The 22,432-nt window shown below is 42.3% G+C and overlaps 1 protein-coding gene across 1 annotated transcript in view; it reads right to left on the bottom strand.

Moving 5' to 3' along the window:
- SHANK1 (SH3 and multiple ankyrin repeat domains 1) overlaps positions 1 to 22,432 on the bottom strand; it is a 553,037-nt gene that overhangs the window by 322,791 nt on the left and 207,814 nt on the right. Inside the window, exons 9-10 of the mRNA XM_040430330.1 lie at positions 21,144 to 21,210; positions 11,369 to 11,651 (exon numbers count right to left, since the gene is read on the bottom strand). Of these exons, the coding sequence (XP_040286264.1) occupies positions 11,369 to 11,651; positions 21,144 to 21,210 (350 nt within the window). The remainder of the gene's footprint in view (positions 1 to 11,368; positions 11,652 to 21,143; positions 21,211 to 22,432) is intronic.

The raw sequence follows: 22,432 nt of genomic DNA, 5'->3' as shown, positions 1-22,432 counted from the left end.
CAACGGACATCTCTCTCAGACAGGTGATCTCTCTCAGTTTGGTTGATCTTGGAGAGGCCATCCGCTCTCGTCTTGATTGAAGAAAGCCCACCAAAAGACCTGCTGTGTGCGTGAAGCCTTCACCACGTGGTCATGCTGGCCACATGGTGAGGTCATCAGTAGTGTTGGGCGAGCATGCTCGGCTGAACACCACATGTGCTCGAGTGCGAGTCAGTGTATTTAAATGTAATTTAGCATCTATTTCTGAAAAGTTTCTGCCGGGATTTGAACCCCAAGGACCTTATCCACTCAGCTATAAAGCTGAATGCTAAACTGTGTCAGAAAAACCTCATAGTAGTTTCTGATGTAGTGAGTATTCCTATTCAGCAGAAGACTTATTTTATATTTCTGTGCGATTTAACATGTAGCTCTATAGTGTAGTGGTTAACATCCTTGCCTCTAACATACAAAGTTGGGAGTTCGAATCCTGGCAGAAACATTTATGTATATATATAAGTTTTTAGTCATAATGTATTTACATATATATAAATATATTTTTTCTCTTTATTGGGGCATGAAAAAAAAAGTACCATGAGAGAATGAGATGTTATACATTCACAATTATTGGCATAAGGATCAAATTACATTGATTCAGTATAATGTATACAATATTTCAACAGTTTCTTCTTTTCCTTTTTTATTTAGAAGAAAAATAAAACGTCTCTACCCAACTAAACCCCAGAACCTAGCTCCCACCAAGGATCTAACACAATATTTTCATGAGTATGTACAGTTCCCTATATTGTGACTCGTCAGATCTCCAACTTTCCTAGTCTACCATGTACCTAAGCTTCTAAATACCATTTAGTTTGTGTAAATGGAGAGATTAATTCTCGTAATTCTGTTGTGGACAAAGAAAATTCTATAATTTTCCTAAATTTTTTGATAAAATTGGCTACTTCTCTTTCTTTATTTTTGCCTACCTCCAATTTTTCCATATACAGCAGCTGTTTCACCTGACCGACAACCTCATCTTTGATTGGCACTGTCCCAACCAGCCAGTGCCGCAGGATACATTTCTTTGTTGACATAAGAATTATTACGTGTATCACTGGTTCTCCTACCCCTTGTCCTGATACTTCGGATTAATCCCTTGGAATATATTGAAATATGCACTGTTGAGGATTGAATAGCACCTCCATATTATTATATATTTAGAATATATAATACAGTCAGGTCCATAAATATTGAGACATCGACACAATTCTAAAATTTTGGGCTCTATACACTACCACAATGGATTTGAAATGAAACAAACAAGATGTGCTTTAACTGCAGACAGTCAGCTTAATTTTAGGGTATTTACATCCAAATCAGGTGATAGGTGTAGAAATTACAACAGTTTTCATATGTGCCTCCCACTTGTTAAGGGGCCAAAAGTAATGGGACATAATAATAATCATAAATCAAACTTTTACTTTTTAATACTTGGTTGCAAATCCTTTGCAGTCAATTACAGCCTGAAGTCTGGAACGCATAGACATCACCAGACACTGGGTTTCATCCCTAGTGATGCTCTGCTAGGCCTCTACTGCAACTGTCTTCAGTTACTGCTTGTTCTTGGGGCATTTTCACTTCAGTTTTGTCTTCAGCAAGTGAAATGCATGCTCAATCAGATTCAGGTCAGGTGATTGCCTTCGCTATTGCATAACATTCCTTTTTTTTTCCCTTAAAAAAACTAGAGGTGGGACGAATCCAATTTTTTTCAAATCCGAATCCGAAAAGGTTCTCGAATATATCGAATCTTTCGAATCTCGAATCCTACGAATCCTGTACATAATTGTGTAAACCTTGTAAGAAACAAAGTCAGACCGCGTCAGTTTGTCTGAACCTCCACCTCCCAGTCACGGTTGCACCCTATATGACCGTGATCGTTACGCCCCTGCTCCTATCACTACAGAACATACAGGGTAATACAGCGCCACATACCTCTTACATCCAGTGACGTCTCCTTTGATGTAGATGTTCTCTTTCCTCATCTTCTCCTTTCAGACCTTCAGACCAGACCACCATTTTTCAGCCATTTTTCGTCTCTGCAGTTTGACAAAAGAAAATCTTAGTTTACTACTTTTCCATCATCCTCCCATCTTCTGGACAAATCATCCTAACACCCCCAATACTGTTCCGCTGTGCTCGCCAATACTGTACTGCAGAAACAGATAATACCCCTGATAATACTAGTACCACACAGAGCCCCCCAAATAAAAAACCCCTTCTTTGTGGCCTCAGTAGATGCCCCCATAGTGCCCCCCAATAATGTAGCAATAAGAAGTGGTCCCACAGTGCCACCCAATAATGTGCCAGTAAGTGTCCCCATAGATGCCCCCCTAATCATGTGCCAGTATCAAATGCCTCTCTCCTCCCCTCATGTGCCAGTATCAAGTGTGGAGTGCCTCTCTCCTCCCCCCCATGTGCCGGTATCATAGTGCCATCTCCCCCCCAATGTGCCAGTATCATAGTGCCATCTCCCCCCCCAATGTGCCAGTATCATAGTGCCACCCCCCCAATGTGCCAGTATTATAGTGCCATCTCCCCCCATAATGTGCCAGTATCATAGTGCCATCTCCCCCCCAATGTGCCAGTATTATAGTGCCATCTCCCCCCCATAATGTGCCAGTATCATAGTGTCATCTCCCCCCCAATGTGCCAGTATCATAGTGCCATCTCCCCACCAATGTGCCAGTATTATAGTGCCATCTCCCCCCATAATGTGCCAGTATCATAGTGCCATCTCCCCCCATAATGTGCCAGTATCATAGTGCCATCTCCCCCCCAATTTGCCAGTATCATAGTGCCATCTCCCCCAATGTGCCAGTATCATAGTGCCATTTCCCCCCATAATGTGCCAGTATTATAGTGCCACCTTCCCCCATAATGTGCCAGTATCATAGTGCCACCTCCCCCATAATGTGCCAGTATCATAGTGCCATCTCCCCCCAATTTTCCAGTATCATAGTGCCATCTCCCCCAATGTGCCAGTATCATAGTTCCATCTCCCCCATAATGTGCCAGTATCATAGTGCCATCTCCCCCCATAATGTGCCAGTATTATAGTGCCACCTCCCCCATAATGTGCCAGTATCATAGTGCCATCTCCCCCATAATGTGCCAGTGTCATAGTGCCTCCCCCCATGTGCCAGTAGTATCATAGTGCCATCTCCCCCCATAATGTGCCAGTATCATAGTGCCTCCCCCCCAATGTGCCAATAGTATCATAGTGCCTCTCACCTCTCCCCCTCGCCAATGTGCCAGTAACAGATTAAAAAAAAAACACTTTTACTTACCTCCGCTGCGATGCAGGCCTCTTCTGGCCTGTGTCCCACGCTGTACGGCTCAGGCGGCATGATGTCATCGCGACGCCTGCACCGGCCTCTGATAGGCTGCGGGCCTTGTGCGGGCAGCCTATCAGAGGAACAGGGAAAGGAAACGCCTCTCCCTCCCCTGTCGCAGCAGCGAAGCGCTCATCTTCTAGAGTGCCCTGCCGCCGCCACCACCAGTCTGGGCACCACCAGGATTCGTCGGATTCGTATCCGGTAAATTATGTCGGGATTCGAGTCCACAAATCCTACGAACACAGCAAGATTCGAGGGATTCGTGGATTCGACGAATCACCCGTCCCATCTCTAAAAAAACTCTTTGGTTGCTTTTGCAGTATGCTTTGGGTCATTGTCCATCTGCACTGTGAAGCGCCGTCCAATGAGTTCTGAAGCATTTGGCTGAATATGAGCAGATAATATTGCCCAAAACACTTCAGAATTCATCCTGCTGCTTTTGTCAGCAGTCACATCATTAATTAATACAAGAGAACTAGTTCCATTCTCTTGATTGTTGACTTTGACACACATACACCTACCTCCTGGAGAGTGTTCTTGATCTGGCCAACTGTTGTACAAGTTGATCTTGGTCTCATCTGTCCATAGGATGTTGTTCCAGAACTGTGAAGGCTTTTTTAGATTTCGTTTGGCAAACTCTAATCTGGCCTTCCTGTTTATGAAGCTCAACAATGGGTTTACATCTTGTGGTGAACCTTATGTATTTACTCTTGTGAAGTCTTCTCTTGATTGTTGACTTTGACACACATACACCTACCTCCTGGAGAGTGTTCTTGATCTGGCCAACTGTTGTGAACGGTGTTTTCTTCACCAGGGAAATAATTCTTCGGTCATCCACCACAGTTGTTTTCTGTGGTCTTCCTGGTCTTTTGGTGTTGCTGAGCTCACTGGTGCATTCCTTCTTTTTAAGAATGTTCCAAACAGTTGTTTTGGCCACGCCTAATGTTTTTGCTATCTCTCTGATGGGTTTGTTTTGTTTTTTCAGCCTAATGATGGCTTGCTTCACTGATAGTGACAGCTCTTTGGATCTCATCTTGAGAGTTGACAGCAACAGATTCCAAATGCAAATAGCACACTTGAAATGAACTCTAGACCTTTTATCTTCTCATTGTAATTGGGATAATGAGGGAATAACACACACCTGGCCATGGAACAGCTGAGAAGCCAATAGTCCCATTACTTTTGGTCCCCTAACAAGTGGGAGGCACATATGCAAACTGTTTTTAATTCCTACACCGTTCACCTGATTTGGATGTAAATACCGTCAAATTAAAGATGACAGTCTGCAGTTAAAGCACATCTTGTTTGTTTCATTTCAAATCCATTGTGGTGGTGTATAGAGCCAAAAATTTTAGAATTGTGTCAATGTCCCAATATTTATGGACCTGACTGTATATTATATTATTCATATAGATATATCCGAAGTATTATTTTATATATATATATATATATATATATATATATATATATATATATATTAGAAAAAGTAAGGCAGCACCAACCTATAAACAATACTGCGGGTGAAAGCTCAAAAGGGCAAGCTTACCCAAAAATCCAGTCCAAAAAATACTCCAGGATAATGTGGAAAATAGTGGTTTATTCACCCATTGGTGACGCAACGTTTTGGTTCCAACATGAAGCCTTTCTCAAGCAATGTGAACAGGATATTCAAAATATTATATAGCCAAAGGAAATGACATCACAGTGTCATGTGATCACACATCTCAAGGAAAACATTAACCCTTGCTGTGATAAATTGCAGAATCAATATGCACAACCATGCTAAAATCAGTATAATGTGTTCAAAATATACATAATTATACGTGAGAACTGTGCAAAGATGCTTATAAAGTGCATGATGACCAACAATGATCATAATAAATATACACAATTGATATATGCATTAATATATAGTGCATGAAATGACTAATGATACAAAGTGTGTGTGTGCAGCTGATGGATGTGATGGGTGGAAACACATAGTAGAGGGCGTGGGCACAGACACACTAACCAGCAAAAGAACGATCCCAATCTCATGCTCAATGCCGGACATAGCGTGCCCTCATCGTAACAGCGCATGCGCCTATTACCGCACATAGTATTGCCACCATAGAAAATCGCATCACTGATAAAGAACATGCACAGCGTCCAGCTCTCCCATGTATTCACAATTGTAGAAGTGGTAATGCCGACAGCAGCCATAGCGCATGCGCCATGACATAACGTCAGCAACCATTCCTCAATGTGGAATACAGAAAACAGCATTATCAAGCATGTCAAAACGTTACTTATTGGATCTATGTGCGGAACAGAGGGCACCATTAAGCACCCACAGTCCAGCCAAACATAGAGAAAACCTGAGACGGGGAACCGCGTTAACAGCAACCCCGCCCCAAATTAACCCTACGGATCCAGTAACTTATCAACGAGGGATCTCCTCATCACATACACACCACAATGATCATTGTTGGTCATCATGCACTTTATAAGCATCTTTGCACAGTTCTCATGTATAATTATGTATATTTTGAACACTTTATACTGATTTTAGTATGTTTGTGTATATTGATTCTGCAATTTATCACAGCAAGGGCTAATGTTTTCCTTGAGATGTGTGATCACATGACACTGTGGTGTCATTTCCTTTGGCTATATAATGTTTTGAATGTCCTGTTCACATTGCTTGAGAAAGGCTTCATGTTGGAGCCAAAACATTGCGTCACCAATGGGTGAATAAACCACTATTTTCCACATTATCCTGGAGTGCTGCTCTATTTCTTGCTATATATATATATATATATTTTTTTTTTGTAATTACACATTTATTTTGTGCCATACATTTTTTACAATTACTAAAAAAATATATAAAATATACCAATTCAATCTCTAAAATGTTTCTGCCAGGATTCAAACTCCCAACCTTGTACATGGCAAGGATGTTAACCACAACACTATAGAGCTACATGGTAACATGCCCAGAAATATAAAATAAGTCTTCTGCTGAATAGGAATACTCACTAAATCAGAAACTACTATGAGGTTTTTCTGACCGATTTTAGCATTCAGCTTTATAGCTGAGTGGATAAGGTCCTTTCCTCTAGTACACAAGGGGTTGGGAGTTCAAATCCTGACAGAAACTTTTCAGAAATTAGATTTAAATACACTGGGGTGTCCCCAATCACTGACTTCAAATATGGATATAGCTTTATATTGAGTCAGAGCAGAGGAACTCCTAAGCCGAACTAGAGTCCTGACACCCTCCCCTCTTTAGAGCAGGGGGTTCCTGGGGTTCTCACATTGACTTCCATTGTGCTTGGTAGAACACCCGAGCATCGTGAAGTGTTCTACTCGAGCACACGAGCACTTTGGTTCTCGCCCAACACTAGTCATCAGTGATAACATCACCGCACGGCCAGAGTGATCACATGGTGACATCTTCATGCTCGCCACAGGTCCCTTGGCGGCTTTTCTTCAATCAACATGAGAACGGACGCCTCGCTATGCTCAAGTGGATGAGGTGAGTATGTTTTCAGCCACCATTTTAGAAAAAAATTATTCGCTATCACGAAGCGCAAGGAAATTTCGCTTTGCTGTGAAATTAATTTTTCCTAAACTTCTGATTAAATTCCGCTTAGGATGCTGCGATTCGCTCAACATTACTGATAACCTTTCCAATTGGTCATCAGTATTTAAATCTCGGAAAACGCTTTTAAGAAACTGAAGTAGAAATAATGCTGAGGGTACACCTAAACTTTTTGTAGAGTTTTTGACTGATTTTAAATTGCATGCGATCCAATTTACTGCTACGGACTATGGCTGCCACTTGATAGTTGAAATCAATCAACAGTGCTACAAAATGTCTAGGTGTAGCCTCTGTGATTCAGGGAAGATCAGGAAATAGAGTTGAACAAATTGATTTTATGAATCTATTCATCGCCTCAACAAGAATTTTTCACCTGCTAGGGGGCTGTCCCTGCTGTTCAAGAAGCTTTCCCCTGGTGAATGAACAGTGGTTGCTCCGGAAGCAGAGCCTCTGCACCTCTGGTGCTACTTAGAGCAGGGGCACAGGCGCCAGATTGTTATGGCCAGGTGAGATGTCCGCCCCTGTCAATCAAGCAGCGGGGATTGTTTCTTCAGTAGCAGGGGCAGCCCCTAGCAGGTGAAGAACTCCTGTGGATGTCTCATCTATAATTAGGAAACAATGGCCCACATTTACTTAGATTTTGGTACATATTGCACCAAAATGCAGCACAATTTGGCAACCCTGGTTTTAAAGAAATTATCTTTGTCTAGTTTAACCGGAGTGTGATTTACAGGAAGGAGTGTGGCTTTCCAGGAAAGAGCATGGAGTAAGACCAGTCTCCCCACCACTTCTCAGATACTTTACAAGCTCATTAACTGTTGAGGGCAAACAATTGTCACTGATATGAAGATTACCATTGGCTGCAGGACTTGAAGAAGAACTCTCTGAGGAGGAGGCCAGGAAGTGGAAAGTTCACTCACCAAACCAATCACTGCTTTGTTTGTAAGACTCATACCTGCACTTACCCAGGTTTCATTAGTGTTCCAGCAGCACCTGTAACTGTTAAGTGTGGGTGTCTGGTGGAAAAGAAGGAGTAGCTTCAGTAATTGGCTAACCAGCAACAGGAAAACATGAGGTAAGTGAGACTGAGTTTGTACACCTAGCAGCTCAGTCTGTGCTGGAAGGCTTCTCTGCTTTCTGTACTGGCACATGACTTATGTACAATGGCATCCTGGCGTTGCCCTCCCCTCCATTACTCTCAATCCTGTTGCCTTCCTGTATATGTGTCTTTCAATCCGTAGGCAGCCTGTGAGATGATCTGTCAGTCTTACTAGTAGTGTGACTGGACTACACTGGAAGAAGATGCCGTGCATGCAGTGGTTGGAGGGTGCACCCTTTCATCCCTTGGTGCACTCCCTGAGTTTATTAGGTTCTCCCGTCTGGTGGTGGCCTTGATGTTAGGTGGTATTATTAGGTGATGGGTGATGGGGAAAGATAGGATAGGTCATTATTGTCACATCAGCGGTAGTCCAAGTCCTGGTACCCCCACCAATCACCTGTTTCAGTGAGCTGCTGCACTTACTGGAGCTCTGGTGAGCGATGCAGGCTCCCAGCTGCTTTCCAGGACATCGTATAGGGGTAGTGTTTGGTATTACAGCTCAGCCCCATTTACTTGAATGGGGATGAGCTGCAACTAGGTCATGTGACTGATGGACAGTGATGTCGAGGGCCTAGGAAGAGGCTTCAGCGCACAAGGCCTCCTCTAACAGCTGATCGGTGGGGTCCCGGGTGTCACACCTCTGAAGATCTAATACTGATGATCTATTCTGAGAATAAGTCATAAATATCTTTTCCTGGGTAACCCCTTTAACACTTATATGCTGGTTTGGCCAGCTGTTCTGCATTGCTCATTCCGGAAATTGCAGAGCTGATTGCGAGACTTATTGCATGTGAATGGTTTGCATGTGAATCACACATTCTTGCTATGTGTGTGGATGGTTTGTAGTCTTGGACATCTACCATAATTTTGATAGTTTTACACACTTGTGATCAACTTGGAAAGGTTACAAAGTGTTTATAAGAAGCTCAGGGACTATTACTCCAATTATCATCATTGTTGCCATTTTCCTGTATACAGTTATAGGGAAGAGACTGCACTTTAGTAAAGAGAGACATTAATCTTCTACAACTGGCCTGGTTACTGACTCCAGCATGATATGCTGACCACAACACCTACACACCATACTTTGCAACCATACAAAATGTTAACAGCAAAGGCACACAAATACAATCAGGCAGGTGTCCCAACATTAGGGTGTACCCCAAGGGAAGATTATTCTGCGCTTCTCAAGCTGGACCTTCTCAGATGTTCAGCGGTCCGACTCCATTCAAGAAAGTGGCAAGATGACTCAAGCCCTTTAAATGTTAAAGTGGTTTTCTGGGGCTTAATACTGATGACCTATCCTTAGAATAGGTTGTCAGTATCAGATTGATCCAGCTCCATCTACCCTCGCCGATTAGCATTGGAACCAGAAACAGGTCCATGTGTAGTGACTATGACTCAGTTAGAGTGCTGCAGTAACCAGGTATGCCGCTACACAGTTCCTGTGCACCTAAGCTCTTGTCAGGAATCAGACCTACTCTAAGAAATGTTCATCAACATTAGTTCTGGAAAACCGTTTTAAAGGGATTTTCCCATATCAGTTATTTAAGGACTATTACATGGTATGCTATTAAAGTCTGATAGGTTGGAAATATCAAGAAAATGAGGGTCCTTGAATTAGGGCTCCCAACCTACCATGACACATAGTAGGTGGGAGTGCTGTAAAAGATTTTGTATTGGGGCCAATGCAAGTTACGCCCCTGCTTGTAACCTCTAAGCAGGTAAATCCCAGAGTAAACTTATTTCTTATTATGTCCTGAGTAGAGTTGAGCGAACACCTAGATGTTCGGGGAGTTCGGCTGAACTTTAAAAAAAGTTCGGGTTCGGGACCCGAACTTGATCCGAACTTTGACCCGAACCCCATTGAAGTCAAGGGGGACCCGAACTTCACTTTATTATTTTCCGTTATAACATGGTTATAACGCAAAATAATAGTATTAGCTTTTTCAGATCTGAGTTTTCACGATCATGAAAACTCAGATCCGACAGTATATTCTAACACAGAGGCGTTCCTATGGTGATGGGGACGCTTCAAGTTAGAATATGCTAAGAACTGTGTACATAACTGCCCCCTGCTGCCTGGCAGCACCCGATCTCTTACAGGGGGCTGTGATCCGCACAATTAACCCCTCAGGTGCCAGACCCCCCTCCCTCCCATGTATTAAAATCATTGGTGGCCAGTGCGGCCCCCCCTCCCTCCCTCCCCAGTATTAAAATCATTGGTGGCCAGTGTGGCCCCCCACCCCCCTATTAAAATCATTGGTGGTTAGTGCACCCCCTCCTATTAAAATCATTGGTGTCCAGTGCGGCCTCCCCTCTCCCCCCCACTCCTAATTAAAATCATTGGTGGCAGTGGCCACAGGTTAACAACCCCCCCCATCATTGGTGGCAGCGGAGCGGCAGTTCCGATCGGAGTCCCAGTTTAATCGCTGGGTCTCCGATCGGTTACCATGGCAGCCAGGACGCTGCAGTCCTGGCTGCCATGGTTACTTAGCACTTTTAGCAGCATTATACTTACGTGCGCTGTCTGTGGCCGGCCGCGCTCCTCCTACTGGTGAGTGACAGGTCTGTGCTATAAGCAATGCGCCGCACAGACCTTTCACTTACCAGTAGGAGGAGCGCCGGACGGCCACAGACAGCGCATGTAAGTATAATGCTGCTAAAAGGGCTAAGTAACCATGGCAGCCAGGACTGCAGTAGCGTCCTGGCTGCCATGGTAACTGATCGGAGCCCCAGCGATTAAACTGGGACTCCGATCGGAACTGTCGCTCCACTGCCACCAATGATGGGGGGAGGAGGGTTGTTAACCAATGATTTTAATTAGGGGGGGAGAGGGGAGGCCGCACTGGACACCAATGATTTTAATAGGGGGTGGGGGGGCCGCACTAGCCACCAATGATTTTAATAGGGAAGGGGGGGGCCGCACTGGCCACCAATGATTTTAATACTGGGGAGGGAGGGAGGGAGGGGGGGCCGCAATGGCCACCAATGATTTTAATACTGAGGAGGGAGGGGTCTGGCCCCCTGCTGCCTGGCAGCACCTGATCTCTTACAGGGGGCTGTGATCCTCACAATTAACCCCTCAGGTGCGGCAATGAGCAATGTCTCTATTACTTTTTTGTATGAATTCAGTGAGATGTTCTGGGTCCCATTATAAACCGTATTATATTCAAAGGCACAACTAGCCTCATAGCAGGTGTTTTAGGACCCACAACCTAAGAAACCAATAAATAAGATATATACCTCATGTCTGGTGTACATATTGTAATAGATTTAAACTTGCTTTGTGTTATTATCATTAATGAAGTGTACCTAGGCCGTCCCCGTGGTTGTTTTTTGGACTCCTCTGTGTGGCGTCCCCGTGAAGGTGATCGACTTCGAGCCCCTCGTGGGCTACTGGAGCTTCTCAGAGTTCCCCCTGAGGCCTTTTGTCCCTGCAGAGTGACAGTATTGGCAGTGGAAGAGGAGAAGACCATCCAGTCAGGCAGTGATAGGCTGTTGTCGCTATTGGCACGTAAAAGGACATGGGGAACAGACAGAGCTTTTCCTCCTTCTTTACGATGGACAGCATAGGAAGGAGATTCCTGGAAGGGCACTAAAAAGCAAAGTAGAATTAAGGAATTAACATGATTTTTAGAAATCCAGATGAAAATTGCAGCTCCCCAATCAACCTGTCTACTATAAAAAAATATTTCTGTGTATATGCACAGGCATAATAGAAAAAGGGACAGGGAAAAATTAGGGAAGGTGTTTCTTTACTCAGAAACCTCTCTCGGGCGAACACGGATCTCACACAGCACCTCAGCAAAACTAAGTATGGTAGCCCCTCTTCATAGTATACCAAACCCAGTACTGTACATTGTATAGTGGCTGTGCTTGATATTTCAGCTCATTCCCCTTCACCTGTAGCCCCTTTTAACAGTTGATCAGCGGGGGGTGCCTGAAGTTGAACCTAGCTGATCACATATTGATGATCTATCCTGAGGAGAAGACATCAATATTTAAATGCCAGAAAACTTCTTTAAGCATTAACTACTAAACCACCCTAGACCTCCAGAGTTATTAGATAACTGTAGTGCAGTCGATCCGAGCCTACCGACATCTCCCTTCTCCATGCGGGCATTGCCACCGGAGTGTTTGTTATACTAAAGACCTCTTCTGGCCGTCTCTGCCCCCTGCCTGCTGGTCTCTGTTCCCAAATGGTTCATAAAGGATTAATCGGCCCCCCAAAAAAATCACAGAAAGAAAAAAAAAACCACGCATTATATGATAAATAAATACACGGATTTGCATGGCCACATTTAAAAGGCTTCTGTCTCCCCACTAAACTTTTTTTTGGTGTACTTATAATCCCTATCCTGCCATATTGCCATACATTATGTTATTAATCATTTTCGTTCAGTAGATTTAGCAAAAAACGTATTTTTATGATATGCTAATTACCTTTCTACCAGCAAGTAGGGCGTCTACTTGCTGGTAGCAGCCGCAGAAAACCGCCCCCTCCTCTTGTTGATTGACAGGGCCAGCCGCGATCTCCTCCTCCGGCCAGCACTGTCAGCATTTCAAAAATTGCTCGCCTTTGTTGATTCGGCGCAGGCGCTCTGAGATAAGGAGGCTCGCCTCCTCAGCACTCCCTCAGTGTGCCTGCGCCGATGACGTCACCGAAAGAGAAGACGTCATCAGCGCAGGCGCACTGAGGGAGTGCGGAGGAGGCGAGCCTCCTTATCTCAGAGCGCCTGCGCCGAATCAACACAGGCGCGCAATTTTTGAAATGCTGACAGGGCTGGCCCGGAGGAGGAGATCGCGGCTGGCACTGTTAATCAACAAGAGGAGGGGGCGGTTTTCTGCGGCTGCTACCAGCAAGTAGACGCCCTACTTGCTTGTAGAAAGGTAATTAGCATATCATAAAAGTAAGTTTTTTTGCTAAATCTACTGAACGAAAATGATTAATAACATAATGTATGGCAATATGGCAGGATAGGGATTATAAGTACACAAAAAAAAAATATGCGTTTAGTGGGGTGACAGAAGCCCTTTAAAGAAAAAACTGAATATAATAGCGCTCACATAGCACTAAATACAGAGGCTATACAGGTGAAACTCGAAAAATTAGAATATCGTGCAAAGTTCATTTATTTCAGTAATGCAACTTAAATGGTGAAATTAATATATGAGAGAGACTAATTACATGCAAAGCGAGATATTTCAAGCCTATATTTGTTATAATTTGGATGATTATGGCTTACAGCTTATGAAATCCCAAAGTCACAATTTTGAGTTACCCTTTGCTTAGGGGGTATGGAATAATTGGCTGACTAGAGACTAGACACTTCGAGCCTAGAATATTGAACCTTTTCACAAAATTCTAATTTTAAGCTGCATTAATGCAATTCCTTTTCATTTGCATTACTGAAATAAATGGACTTTTGCACGATATTCTAATTTTTCGAGTTTTACCTGCCTATTCATTGTATAGATCTATTGCCTGTTTATCAGATTAAATGAACTCTGCCTGCCCTGACCTTGGCTTGTCTACTGACCATCAGCTGTCACTGAATAGAAACTACTCCAAGAAGCAACAGCCTGGGGATTCCTCTGCAACGATGGCTAAAATACTTGTTATGGGGTGAAAGGGTAAAAACCAGGGGAGTACTTTGGAGTTGCCCTAAGTTAAATCTATTTAGTGACACAGTGGGCCCATACTAAGTGCGTTACAATCTCTTTTAATCATCATAGAATGCCAGAGATACAAGATATTAAAGTTTTGCATTAAAGTTAGTGAACCCTTCAGAATTTTTTATATTTCGGCATAAATTTGTGCTAAAACTACATCAGATTTTCCTAAAGTCCTAAAAGTGAATGAAGGTACCCAAATCAAACAAATGAGTCAAAAATATTAGACTTGGTCATTTATTTATTGAGGAAAATGATCCAATATCTTATGCCTGTGAGTGCAAACGTATGTGAACCTTTGCAGTATGTGGTGTGATCCTCTTGTGCAACTGAACTGAATGTTTCCGCTAATTGTTAATTAGTAGTGTTGAGCGAGCATGCTCGGCCGAACACTAGTTCGGCTCGAGCATCGCGATGCTCAGCACATCGCAGTGTTCGGCCGAATACTGCATGTGCTTAAGCGCGATGCTCAGTCTTAGGCCTCATGCACACGACCGTTGTGTGCATCCGTGGCCGTTGTGCCGTTTTCCGTTTTTTTTCGCGGACCCATTGACTTTCAATGGGTCCGTGGAAAAATCGGAAAATGCACCGTTTTGCAGCCGCATCCGTGATCCGTGTTTCCTGTCCCACCAGAGGAAAGCGGCTGAACATAAAGGCACTATAAATGTGGATTTTATGGTGTATTGAATAAACTGTATTCTCATGCACCCCTTTAACCACAAAAAAGGGTATATGGTTCAATCTTCCTTTTCTCGTCCTCCTCCTCCTCCATCATATCAAAATGCTTATTAGACTGCCCTGGCAACTAATGTTTTAAAGGGTCATCTCAGCAGCTGGCCCTCAACCATAATTTTTTCGATGGTCAGATCAGCAGCAGGCCCTCAACAATATTTTTTTTCCATGGTCAGATCAGCAGCAGGCAGTCGCCCTTAATGTTTTAGAGAGTCAGCTCATCAGCAGACCCTCAACCATAATTTTTTCGATGGTCAGCTCAGCAGCAGGCCCTCAACCATAATTTTTTCGATGGTCAGCTCAGCAGCAGGCACTCGCCCCTAATGTTTTAGAGAGTCAGCTCAGCAGCAGACCCTCACCCCTAATGTTTTAGATGGTCATCTCAGTAGCAGGCCTTCGCCCATAATTTTTTCCATGATCAGCAGCAGGCACTCGCCCCTAATGTTTTAGAGAGTCAGCTCGGCAGCAGACCCTCACCCTTAATGTTTTAGATGGTCAGCTCGGCAGTAGGCCCTCGCCCATAATTTTATCCATGGTCAGATCAGCAGCGGGCCCTCTCCCCTAATGTTTTAGATGGTCAGCTCAGCAGCAGGTCCTCGCCCCTAATGTTTTAGATGGTCAGCTCAGCAGCAGGCCCTCGCCCATAATGTTTTAGATGGTCAGATCAGCAGCAGGCACTCGCCCCTAATGTTTTAGAGGGTCACCAGCAGGCCCTTGCTCCTAATGTTTTTGAGGGTCACCAGCAGGCCATCAATCATAATTTTTCAAGGGTGTGTATGATGATCTCTTTTATGTGTAATAAAGGGTGTATTGGAGTGCCGGTTCCTTGTAATCTTTGGCAGCCCTTTCACTTAGTGCATAGGATTTATGAGTGTGGGAGTCCCACTACCTGAACAATTGTACCACAATGTGAATGAGGCCCTCATTTATGTGATATACAGGTTGTATCCGAGTGCCTCTTCCTTGTAATTTTTGGCAGCACTTGCACTTTATATACAAGTAAATATACAGGAAAGAATGTTTCCTAACAATTTTTCCTCTAAAATCGATTTTATCTTTGGTTTTGTGCGTATTATTGTCAGTTTGTAAAATTGGCGTACTACTCAGACAACATCATTCCCAGCAGCGACCGGGGAGTCCAAGATGTATCCAGACATCCTCCCCATGCTGTTCCTGAACCATTTCAGTGGTGTTTCCATCAATTTCTGATCTTTTCATGAGAACCAGACACCCTCCCCTCTTCAGAGCAGGGGGTGCCTGGTTTAATGCTCTGGTTCTCTCATTGACTTCCATTGTGCTCAGGTGCTTGGTAGAGCACCCGAGCATCACGAGGTGTTCGGCCCGAGCCCCCAAGCACTTTGGTGCTTGATCAACACTATTGATTAGTACTGCACATTGGCTTGGGGAATTTTAGCCCATTCCGCCATACAAAACAGCTTCAACTCTATGGTAGGTTTCCTCTCATGAACTGCTTGCTTAACATTCTTCCTCAACATTTCCATTGGTTTATTGTCAGGACTTGGCCATTCTAAAACTTCAACGTTATACTTATTTGGTAGAACGAATTTTGCGCTTAGGGATGTTGTCTTGCTGCATGACCAACGTTCTGTTGAGATTCAGCTCACGGACAGATGTTCTGACATTTTCCCATAGAATTTGCTGGACTCATCCACCAACAAAACATTGTTCCACTATCCACACAAAAGAAAAAAAAAAAGAAAACATTGTTCCAATAGCCTTCTGGCTTGTCCAGGTGATCTTTAGTAAACAGCAGATGGGCAGCAATGTTCTTTTTGAGCAGCAGTTTTCTGCAGCAATCCTGCCATGCACACCATTGTTGTTCATTGTGCGCCTGATAGAGGACTCATGAACATTAACATTGATTAATATGAGAAAGGCTTTTAGTTGCTTATAGGTTACCTTGGGCTCCTTTGTGACTTCGAGAACTGTTACACACCTTACTCTACACACCTTGCTATTTTTGTTGGTCAACCACTCCTGAGGAGAGTAACAATGGTCTGGAATTTCCTCCATTTGTACATAGTCTGTCTGACTGTGGATTGGTGGAGTCAAAACTCTTTTTCAGCTTGATGAGCATTAACAACTCTTCTTCTAAAGTCCTCAGAGATCTCCTTTTTTCATGTGATGATACACTTCCACAAACATGTTTTAAAAACCATGATTTGATAGGTCCCTGTTATTTAAATAAAACAGAAACTGACACCTGATTGCCATCCCATTGATTGAAGACGCCTGGCTTTAAATTCACCTCCAAACTATCGGCTAATCCTAACATTTCACATATTATTGCCACTCACAGACATGTATTATTGTGTTATTTTCCTCAATAAAGGATTTGGGGGGAGAGAGCACCTTAATCAGGGTGAGGAAACTTATAGGCCATACATGCTTCTCTGGAATTCTGGGAAGAAAGGGATGTAAATGAGCTTTTAACAAGCTCTGCCTTTAACAATTCTACCAGATGTAAGGCAGCTATCCTAAAAGTCAATATTTGACCCTTTAAATAGGCTTTGAGATATGACTCGTGCATTGAATAAGTCAGCACCTTATTTGCAAACAGCTGTTTCAGGGTGATTGTCCCTCATCAGTGCAGAGCACGGCGTGAGGAGACTTATAAGTCATACATGCTTCTCTGGAATTCTGGGAAGAAAGGGATGCAAACGAGGTCTTAACATGCTCTGCCACCTCACGCTGATTAAGGCAATCTCTCCCCAAGGAGAGATAGTACCCCCAAAATCCTAACTTAGGCCATTCAGCCAGTGCTCTGCACTGATGAGGGGCAATTACCCCAAAACAGCTTTCTGCAGATGAGGTGCTGGCTTATTTAATATCTGAGTCATCTCTCAAGACCTATTTAAAGTGTTGAACATTGACTTATAGGATAGCTGCCTTACATCTGGTGGCATTAAGGTACTTTCACACTAGCATTTTTCTTTTCCGGCGCAGAGTTCCGTCCTAGGGGCTCAAATCCGGAAAAGAACTAATCAGTTTTATCCTAATGCATTCTGAATGGAGAGTAATCCGTTCAGGATGCATCAGGATGTCTTCAGTTCAGTCTTTTTGACTGATCAGGCTTTTCAGAAAACCGTAGCATGTTGTATTTTTACCTCCGGCCAAAAATCCTGAACACTTTGACTGAATGCCGGATCCGGTCTTTTTCCCATTGACTTGCATTAATGCCGGATCTGGCGCCGTGTGTTCAGTCAAACCGGATCCGGCTTTTGCATGTTAAACCCGAAAAATGTGAAAAAAAAGTTAAAGTCCATAAATGGCGGATCCGGTTTTTCCAATGCATTTTTTCATTGTGATCAAAATCCTGATCAGGATTCAAATGTAATCCGTTTTCACACGTTTTTCCGGATCCGGCAGGCAGTTCCGGTGTCGGAATTGAACGCCGGATTTAAACAACGCTAGTGTGAACGTAGCCTTAGAGGCAGGGCTTGTTAAGAGATCATTTGTATCCCCTTCTTTCCTCAATAATAATAGTTTGATCAGAACCCTGATGTAGTTTAACCCCTTAAGGACCCTGCCATTTTTCACCTTGAGGACCAGGCCATTTTTAGCAAATCTGACATGTGTCACTTTATGTGGTAATAACTTTAAAACACTTTTACTTATCCAAGCTATTCTGAGATTGTATTCTCATCACATATTGTACTTCATGAGAGTGGTAAATTTGAGTCAAAATATTTCATTTCTATTTATAAAAAATACCAAATTTAACAAAAATTTTGAAAAATTCGCAATTTTCAAAATTTCTATTTCTCTGCTTTTAAAACAGATTCCTCATAAAATAGTTATTACTTTACATTTCCCATATATCTACTTTATGTTTGGATCATTTTGTAAATTACATTTTCTTTTTTGGGGACGTTAGAAGGCTTAGAAGTTTAGAAGCAAATCTTGAAATTTTTTAGAAAATTTCCAAAACCCACTTTTTATAGACCAGGTCAGGTCTAAAGTCACTTTGTGAGGCTTACATAATAGAAAGTGCCCATACATGGCACCATTTTAAAAACTACACCCCTCAATGTATCCAAAACTGATTTTACAAACTTTCTTAACCCTTTAGGTATTCCACAAGAATTAAAGGAAAATGTAGATGGGATTTCAGAATTTCACTTTTTTTGCAGATTTTTCAATTTTAATCAATTTTTTCCAGTAACAAAGCAAGGGTTAACAGCCAAACAAAACACAATATTTATTGCCCTGATTCTGTAGTTTACAGAAACACCCCACATGTGGTTGTAAACTGCTGTACAGGCACACGACAGGGCGCAGAAGGAAAGGAACGCCATATGGTTTTTGGAAGGCAGATTTCACTGATCTAATTTTAAGTTGCAATGTCACATTTGAAGATCCCCTGATGCACCCCTAGAGTAGAAACTCCCAAAAAAGTGACCCCATTTTGGAAAATACACCCCTCAATGTATTCAAAACTGATTTTACAAACTTTGTTAACCCTTTAGGTGTTCCAGAAGAATTAAAGCAAAATGTAGATAAAATTTCAGAATGTCACTTTTTGGCATATTTTCCATTTCAATACATTTTTTCCAGTAACAAAGCAAGGGTTAACAGCCAAACAAAACTCAATATTTATTACCCTGATTCTGTAGTTTACAGAAACACCCCATATGTTGTCATAAACTGCTGTATGGGCAGACGGCAAGGCGTAGAAGGAAAGGAACACCATATGGTTTTTGGAAGGCAGATTTCACTGGGATCATTTTAAGTTGCCATGTCACATTTGAAGACCCCCTCATGCACCCCTAGAGTAGAAACTCCACAAAAAACCCCATTTTGGAATCTACGGGATAAGGTGTCAGTTTTGTTGGTGCTTTTTTTGGTTGCTCTATATTACACTTTTTGTGAGGCAAAGTCACAAAAAATAGCTGTTTTGGCACTGTTTTAATTTTTGTTATTTATAATGTTTATATGACAGGTTAGATCATGTGGTATTTTTATAGAGCAGGTTGTTACGGGCGCAATAATACCAAATATGACTATATTATCAGTTTCACATAATAAAGTATTTTTGAAAAAAAAAAACATTTTGTGTCTCCATATTCTGAAAGCCTTTTTTTTTTTTTTTATTATGTAGGGGCAAATTTTTTTTACGGTGTTCCCCTGAGGGGTTAGGTCATGTGATATTTTTATACAGCAGGTTCTTACGGATGCGGCGATACCTAATATGTATACTTTTTTTATTTAATTAAGTTTTACAGAATAACAACACAGTTTTAGTGTCTCCATATTCTGAGAGCCATCATTTTTTTTTGTTGTAGTGATTGTCCTAGGTAGGGTCTCATTTTTTGCAGGATGAGATGTTGGTTTGATTGCTATGATTTTGGAGTGTGTATGACGTTTTGATCGCTTGGCATTACACTTTTTGTGATGTAAGGTGACAAAAATTGCTTTTTTTTTTTTTTTTTTTTTACGGTGTTAACCTGAGGGATTAGGTCATATTACGGATGTGAAAATACCTAATATGTATACTTTTTTATTTATTTAAGTTTTACACGATAATATAATTTTTGAAACAAAAAAAAAATCATGTTTTAGTGTCTCCATACTCTAAGAGCCATAGTTTTTCAGTTTTTGGGAGATTTCTTAGTTAGAGTATCATTTTTGCTGGATGAGATGACTGTTTTATTGGCACTATTTTGGGGTGCATATGACTTTTTGATCGCTTGCTATTACACTTTTTGTGATGTAAGGAAACAAAAATTGCTTTTTTGACACCGTTTTTATATATATTTTTTTTTACGGTGTTCACCTGAGGGGTTAAGTCAAGTGATATTTTTATAGAGCAGGGTTTTTTTTGGGTGATTGTCTTAGGTAGGAGCTCATTTTTTGCGGGATGAGGTGACGGTTAGATTGGTACTATTTGGGGGGCATACGCCTTTTTTATCGCTTGGTGTTGCACTTTTAGTGATGTAAGGTGACAAAAAAATATATTTTTTAGCACAGGTTTTATTTTATGGTGTTCACCTGAGGGGTTAGGTCATGTGATCATTTTATAGAGCCGGTCTATACGGATGCGGCGATATCTAATATGTCTACTTTTCTTTTTTTCTCCCTACTTTTTAAAAAAAAAATTGTTACTTTATTTTGGGAAAAGGATGCTTTCTTTTTTTACTCGAAACTTTTTATTTTTTGCAAAACTTTATTTTTTTTACTTCTTTTTTCACTTTATTTTTTGTCCCACTCTGGGACTTCAACTTTTAAGTGTCTGATTCCCTTTACAATCCATTACAATACTTTTGTATTGTGATGCATTGGCTGTAAGTGTATTACACACTGTAATACACTTCAGCCTGCTTGCCTGTGAGATCCAAGGGGCTGGATCTCACAGGCTGTCACGGAAGGCAGCCATGATGCGCTGCCTTCCCTGCCTTCGGGTCCCCGCCACAGCAGCGCGGGGACCCGAAGGGGAAGGGGAAGGAGCTCCCTCCCTCCACACACCCTGCACGTGCCGCAGTCTAAAGGGTTCAAAAACACCACGGCAAAGTAAAGTATCTAGGCTTCCAGGAACATTATACGAATATACAGTCTCCAGCCCCTAAATCCCTCTCTGTTGTAAAAATATGTGTTTTTGCACAGATAGAAACTAGGCAAAATCTCAGTTTGCCCTTCTGAAGTGCAGGAGATATTCACTCACCAATATCAGTGTCTCGATGACTCTTGATCAGCTCCCCTAATTCAAAATTTCCTGAAATAACAGCTACCTGTTCAAAGAAATGTGAATTGGAAAGAGGACAAGATTTACATGAAGGAAATGTCAGGGTAGAAGACAGATTGAGAAGTTTGGAGCTGAAAGCAACTTATAAACATTTAGAAATTCTGATGCAGATAAGAAAGTGCACTAATGACCATTTGCAAATCTTCTGACACAGCAATAGCTATTGCGAATGAGATTGCTTATTAAATTGTGACAAATATTTCTAAATTATGCACAAGCCGTGCAGCCAGGGGCAAGGAGAAGGAAATGAAAGAATAAATATACACAACAATCCCTGTTTCCAATGCATATGGATAGTGAATAATAATATAAGCTTTGGACAGTCGACTGTACTTGCTTGTTGGTTAGCTACACAGAAAAGGGTCCAAGTGATTTAGTCTAGGGAGCCTTCAATTTTGGAGAATGTAATTAATCTTGTAGCAGTCAGGCCTCCTGCAGGATATTAGCTTTATTTCTGTTCTCCTAGCCAAGTCTCTTACAGTGAATTAGATTAAATATTCTAGATACTGCCAAGGATATTGTATATCTGTAATACTGAATCAGCCATGGTCCAGGAAGTAAAGGGATCACCATGCTTGGGCCACCATCCTCCTACCTGTTTATTGGTTGAATCTTACACTTTTGCACCTGGATGGTCCACACTACAGCCAGAGTCAGACTGAAGTCCCTAAGGCCCCCCAGAGGAAATGATTCTGAGGGCCCACTCTCTGTGCATATACGGCCTTAAGGGCCCCATTTTATTAGGGTGTCCATTGTTGTCAGAGTTTGGGCCCAGAGAAGATCCAAAAACGACAGCATGCTGTGTTTTTTGTCCAGCTACCTCTCGGCTTGTTTGCCGTGCTGCGGCCGGATCTCCTGCCTGCCCCCATTATAGTAAATGGGGCCGGAGCGGACTTCCAGCGGCACGGTGGGCTAGCGTTAGTACAGATCCAGCAGGCTGTTCCCCCGCTGGAACAGCCTGTCGGACCCTGCTACCGCTAGTGTGAAAGTAGCCTTAGTTATATGTGTGCTTTCTGTGTATGTATATAAATAAAATATAGAATATATATAAATCCCAGTAGGCGTTATATGTGTACATATAGATATTTGTAGTCTGTAGTTGTATGCCATTTACACAAAGGTCTGTGGATCCTGTGGCTTGCACATATTTGTGTATGTGTTGATAATATATGCTATTTATGCATTAGTCTCTATAAGTACATGTACTA

Source organism: Bufo bufo, chromosome 1, assembly GCF_905171765.1.
Source record: "Bufo bufo chromosome 1, aBufBuf1.1, whole genome shotgun sequence".
NCBI classification, from domain to species: Eukaryota; Metazoa; Chordata; class Amphibia; order Anura; family Bufonidae; genus Bufo; species Bufo bufo.
The sequence above is the reverse complement of the archived record's forward strand: the minus strand, read 5'-3'. Positions and strand labels throughout refer to the sequence as shown.